Genomic DNA, 6669 nt, shown 5'->3' with positions numbered 1-6669 from the left:
TGGGTCTTGGGCTTCATACGTCGAACCCATATGGGGAATCAAACATGGGTCTTGGGCTTCATACGTAGTACCCATATGGGGAATCAAACCCAGGACTTCATGCTTTAACCTCTTGGCCTGTATGTTTGCTGAGGACAAAAGCAGACAAGAGGACAAGCTGCTACTGTCCATGTGATAAGTATGATGGAACAAGTCTGGTTCAGGACCTGTAGGTTTGCCCAGTCACATATCGTTGGTGTCTTCTAGGAATCAAAAACATGGGAACAAAAACCTGGAGGGAGAGTTTATTTGCAAACACAGTGGCAGGTGAAAAGTTGGGGGCCATGATGAAAATGCTACATTTGTGGCAGGTGCTTACATCAAAGAGAATAACATGGGGAGCAACAGAATTGTACACATGTGTACACAGATGCGATGTACAGTTCCAGACACCTTCACTGTACTGTACAGGTCTTACCAGACCTAGGCTTGTACTGTACAGTGGAGATGTATGAACAAAATATCTGTACAGCAATACAGTGGTCAAGGATCAACATGTTCAACTTAGTGTACAGTTGTACAGTTAAGTCCAGTATTTATACCAAACTATGCACAAATGTACAGATGAAACACTGTACAGTACACCAGGCAATACTACAAACATTCTGAGGCCTGTCACTGACTGCAGACATGGCATGTTGTCCTGTGACTATGTTCCAGCTCCCTATACATGCACCTGTCTACTGCAGAGTACTAAACTGTGAAGGGTGGTAGGTATCCCACATAATGTAAACTGATCCATACAGTACACTGTACAGGGCTAATTGGTTAAACATTTTAAGTTTCTATTTGTATTCAGAAGAAATAACTGAATAATACAACCATTTCCTTCAACATGATACAGTAAAAAACCCAGAAAAAGCTGTCATTTTCTGTCATATAGTGCTCTGAGGTATGGCACAGTAGGCAGATTCTTTCAGTTCCAAGGCAACACTTTTTTCTAAAAACTGGTTTACAGATCCACCAAGCCCACCAAAAAGGGAAAACATCTGACAAAAATGCTTTAAATACTTCCCAAGATGCCATAGCATGTGTTCATACCTAAAATGTCAAAATAAGAAAACAAATAACAAGTAAACAAAGTTGTCACAGATAAAATATTTGTTCAGCATCATTCAGATGACCGTCAACGAACAGAACCTCTTCTGAAATGTGTTCAGTAGTTTCTACACCTACCAACCTGCATTTTCGTGGGAAAATCTGTAAACCAAGAAATATAGAAACGTTTGCCTGAAGCCTGAGTGTGACATAATCAAACTATGTATTACAGGCATACAGCGGGTGGGGACTTTGTGCAGGCACAATAAAACTCTCAATGATGAAAAAATACATGTGCCAAGTGGCACAACATGTGCCCAGAGGCACAATATCAAGTAGAACAATCATACATGTTACCACAACACATGGTGAAGGTTGTGTGAGGTGGAGTCTAGTCAGTTGGTTAATCTAGTCACAGTGCAGGGAAATAAAGCTTTCCTGAACAACTGCCAATCAACAATTTAGAACATCTCAATTGTACATTAGTCTGCCTGTGATGTAGGCATTTGCTGCTAGAATACAAATGAATAAACACATTGTGTATTTTGCTACAACCAAACGAATATTGAGTGAAACCATGTCTGTATGTTTGGTCTGTGTTTACATATGGAGCTGGGTCTCATGTCTGGGTGCAACTTTTGGTGAACGACCTGTTTGGTGTTATGGCTGTGGATGGGTGCAGTGTTATGAATGTTTGTAAGCATTTTGGATGAATGTGTAGCAGTGGATGAACAGGTTTCTGATGAGTGCAAAGTTATCATTGGTGAATGTCTTTTTCATCATTTTTGTCTTGAGAACATGACTCCAGATGGGCAGACTCCTGATCGGTGCAGAGTTGCAAAAGATCATGTCTGTATTTGATGGGTGCTATGATATAAATTAATCAGTGTTTCGTGATGCCCATATCTGAATATTAGTTTAATGTAAGTCTGGTGAGTGATTGTGAGAACATAGTCAGAGACTTAGCAAATCATCTTCTGCAACCTGTGCAGATGTCCTATCCACAAGAGCAGAGAGACTGTCTTTGTTCCACAGGTCAGTACTATATGTTTCTCATTGGTAGCCTTATGTTTCTGGTTTGTAATGATGTTTTCATGGTGTTAAAGGTATGCTTTCTGGTTTGTAATGATGTTTTCATGGTGTTAATAGTATGTTTCTGGTTTGCAACTGTATTTTTTCGGATTGTAACTGTGTTTTGTTGGTTGTAATGGTATGTTTCTGGGTTGCAATTGTATGTGTTAGGTGCAAGGCTTGTAGCCTCTAACAGAGCTAGGATAAGAACACCTGAAATCAAGAATAACTTCCTCGACAACATCTGTCAGATGACATATGACAAACACACATGTAAATGCTTAACATGAGATCAGAAAATATGAAATAACATTAAATGATCTGAGATGTATATTACAAATGACTGCAGTCCCATCAAATACAATGAATCACTATGGTACTGCACATGCTTCAAACTTTGGGCCAGGAATATTTATAGCAAAGATTGTGCAAAGCAAAACTCCATGCAAAATATACAATAAATTTCCATTGCATAAATATCAAATGAGTTAGTCATATGGAGCTTAAAATCATCATTCTGCCTAAAGAGTTAGTGAACACTTCAAGGATGGGCTACACACATCCCACTCCACTCTACCAATGAATGTCTCCAACTTTCTGGTGGCCATGTAACATGTGTAATACAGGAGGCGGGTGTACCCACAGGAATGGATACTTGAGTACTCACATCTTGGACAGCTTTTTTGAGAGCATGCATTACATTTTTGGCATTAACACTGAACTAAACTGCTGTAAAGCAATGTGTAACCATCAAGTGACAGTGAAACAAGATATTTAACATTAATCCCAGTGTCTTCCTAGATCCTGTCAGTGTCACTTCACAATCACAGGCGTCCGCTTACATGGGAAACTAGGAACATCGTAACAAGGAATTAAATCATTTTCATACGAACTTGCATCAGTCTGTTGTTACTACAGCAAAGAGCACCTCTGTTGAGCTGAAGGTATATTTCTACTGACTTGTCAAGGAAACTGAAAAAGTGCTATCCTAAAAGCAACCTCTGTGCTAAGACAATTATAGCTCTCATACAGTGAGAGACCTTCAACAAGTGTAGTCCCATGATCGCTTGGTAGAACAGGGCCCAGACCTTCACTCACTATTTTAATTAGGGTCATGTATAACAGTAGGAACCATGCTCTTCCTTACCTTCATTTTGTTTTCAAGCATTTGGAAAAGAAACATTCAAGTCACTATTCCACGGAATAGTAATCACTAGTTCATCAGATTCCTGCAAACACTTGACATGAATATATGAACATGACTGTTCATGGTGAGTGGTCTCAGGTTGTGCTTATATCAATGCTTCCACCATGACACCTATTTAACATGACCTACATAGCTTGAGTCTAGATGAGATATATTTACAGATCTACAGGTGATAATGTACATCACTGAGCCATAAGATTTATCTCCCTTTATTACACATTCATCAAATCAAATGTGGAGATGTCACATGTGCAATAGCACTGAACTGAGCTGCAAATCCCTATCCTAGTTTCACAGACAGCATGGATAGAAATGGTGCAAATACAAGTGTGGAAACTATTTCCTATCATGAAATAAGAGGTCAGGCTGTGATTGATATCAAGGGGAAATAACTCCACATTTTCTCTCATCCAGCTCAGATCTATATGAACTATGAATAATGAAAAACACTGCCCTTATATTTCTGTACACAATAAGAAAAATAGCTCAAATCAATGTTCATTTCTGAAACATTTCTTGAAAATGCTTTACAACTAACTTTCGCTAAATAGGAACTCAGTACAGGCAGTAAATCTGCGATGACTGTATAGCTTGGTGTTTGTATCCGAAATCTACCCTTAATATCTAGGTGAGAAATATGAGGTGTCAAAAGTCCAGGCCTAAACAGCTGTCTAAGTCAAATAGGACTACCATGATAATATGTTCAGAAAGTAACCTCCATGAAATGAAAGAAACCCAGAAATCACCCAAGAGAATGAAAATGTTACCTGCAAAATAACTAAAATACCAGATGGGTGAGAACTACCATTCACTGATACAACTGCCATGTGGTAGCACTCAGAAGCCCTCCCTCATTTCAGTCAGTACAATCAACATTCTCATGATCTTCATCACTGCAAACTAAGCCAATTTAACAATGTAAAATGAAAAAATATCATGGCAATTATTCCTCAGAAAACAAAAACGACTTCAAGATGAAAATATATGAATTAACATTTAACAATGTATAGTAAAAAGTATGTTTGGTTAACAATACTGAATTTGAAGGAAATGAAAATGAGAATTGCTTATATTAAACATAATGATTACAGTAAATAATAATGGAAGCAAATGGTATCCGAGAGGTTTGACTCAAATGCTCCCTAGATGTTGGCCATACTAGTGCAGCTTGACCAGTCCTTGTGTAGGTGTTGATGAAATGTATGAGGACGAGAAATCCAATGTGTTGTCAAGAAGATTGGACCGCAGACCAGTGTATTGGCAAGACAATATATAAATCACGTGTCCATTCAGGAACACACTACCGTTACACATTCAAGACAGATCAACAGCAAAATATTATAGTCTATCCAGTGCCAGACAAGTCATTTTCTTGTGTTATAGATGAATCTTTAATATAGATAGAAAAACTGGTAAGACTTCCACCCATGACCCCATTTGAAATGTATACTACTTATTATCATTATTTCTAGATCTTCAGATCAACGTTGACCACATCTTATTGTTTATCTTGACACCCTGACCAACATCTTATTGTTTATCTTGACACTTTGACCCACATCTTATTGTTTATCTTGACACTTTGACCCACATCTTATTGTTTATCTTGACGCTTTGACCCACATCTTATTGTTTATCTTGACGCTTTGACCCACATCTAACACAAGAAATATAACTGATCTGGCAAAACGTAAGAGTACAGTCATTCATGGAATGAACATCCCCAATGAATAATCTTAAATACTTATATCAGATCCCTGTCGTGATAGTTTTGATACATTATCTGCCCTTGACCAAACACCTTTCACATGAACACAGCAGGTGCCTATCAATAACTGTTCAGTGCTTTCAAGTTGACATGGACGTTTGTGATGCACCACAATGAATAAAAAGTTGCTTTCTATGACAGGTTAATCAATGTCTGGTAAGCTATTTCAGTGCTATGGACTCATGCTGCTGTGTGTCTAGTTCATCAGTGTTGATGGAGAAGTAAATACACTCGGGACTATTATAAAAAAGCTCAGACAACACAGTCAATATTCTTAAAAGTCATTTTATACTCATCCTCTGATATATATATATATATATATATGTATATTTATATTGCAGAATATAAACATCTCATGAATATCAATAACTTCATATATTATCAATTATAAATAATTGTAATTATTTGCTGTACAAACACATCTCAGAATGTTAAGTATGGAAATGATGTCCTCACAACAAATTCAACTCAATCATAGAAAAACAGCATTCAGTTTCAAATCAGAAGCCAAATCAACATGTTTAGATGAAGTTTCCCTATATTCACATACATACAAATCTCTAACAACAAACACGTGGAAAATAGTATACTGTAGGAACACCACTGAGACCATCTTTCTCCCAAGTTGTAATGGGGTGTGTGGAATACAGTATCAGTTCATTCTTCACAGCATTTGGCTGTCCTTGTACAGTGAATATATACAGCATTGGAGCCTGAACAAAACAGTAACACAAGGTGGCCGCCATTATGCCTGCCATTGCCTGGACTGAGATACTTTCTTGAGTCACAAGGCTCTGCAAGAGGCAATTGAAGAGGAGGCAACCCCAGAATATGGTGATAGATCTACATAGAAAAGAACCAAATACATCCCACTCAACTCTGGGAGTGAGTATCACATTGAAGCAGACGCACAATTGAAGGATCACTTTTGGCACCTTCAATAAATTCTGCCAAAGACAACTTCCCATCCAGGTTTTTATCCATTTGTCGGAAGATTTTGTCGGTACGTTTCTCCGGTGTTGATTCGTCCTCAGGCATTTTCATAACTGTGCCGACCATCTTGTAAATTGCCTGAAACAGAACATTAACACCATTAATCATGCAGTCAGGTAACCTTGGATGACCTTACCACTTGATTGCATATTTATCAAGGTGTTATCAGCCTACTGATTTGCAGGTGGGTTTTGCAAGTGCAAAGAGTACAGAACATTGTTGTTCCATGCAAAGATTCAAGGACATTATTTTGATGAAATGACAAATTCTTGATTTTAAAACTGAAAATCAAAAGAAAAAATATCTGAAGAAGAGATCAATCCTTAAGTATTGTGTTTGATGTATTTCAGACATCAAATCTACACTTGATAGTCAATGTAGGCTCCTCAAGTGATAATTCCATCAAAGACAAATGGACAAAGCACCAGTGCGTCAGGTCCACCCACACATACTTAACAGAAGCTACTTTCCTCACAACCAGTGGATGAGACTAGAGCATTAGGGAAACATCTCATGCAGTGGGGTAATCTATCATGTCCATTATGGCACAGCA

General features: G+C 38.0%; 1 protein-coding gene across 6 annotated transcripts in view; it reads right to left on the bottom strand.

Annotated features, from left to right (window-relative positions):
* Positions 1-268: 268 nt before the first annotated feature.
* LOC137290231 (neurocalcin homolog) overlaps positions 269-6669 on the bottom strand; it is a 79021-nt gene continuing 72620 nt past the window's right edge. For all 6 annotated transcript variants that reach the window (XM_067820980.1, XM_067820984.1, XM_067820982.1 and 3 more), the window contains one exon: positions 269-6194. In XM_067820980.1, coding sequence (XP_067677081.1) covers positions 5997-6194 — 198 coding nt within the window. In that variant the 3' untranslated portion in view covers positions 269-5996. The remainder of the gene's footprint in view (positions 6195-6669) is intronic.

The sequence above is a fragment of the Haliotis asinina genome, chromosome 7 (assembly GCF_037392515.1).
Source record: "Haliotis asinina isolate JCU_RB_2024 chromosome 7, JCU_Hal_asi_v2, whole genome shotgun sequence".
NCBI lineage: Eukaryota > Metazoa > Mollusca > Gastropoda > Lepetellida > Haliotidae > Haliotis > Haliotis asinina.
Note: the sequence above shows the minus strand (reverse complement) of the source record. Positions and strands in the feature narration are given on the sequence as shown.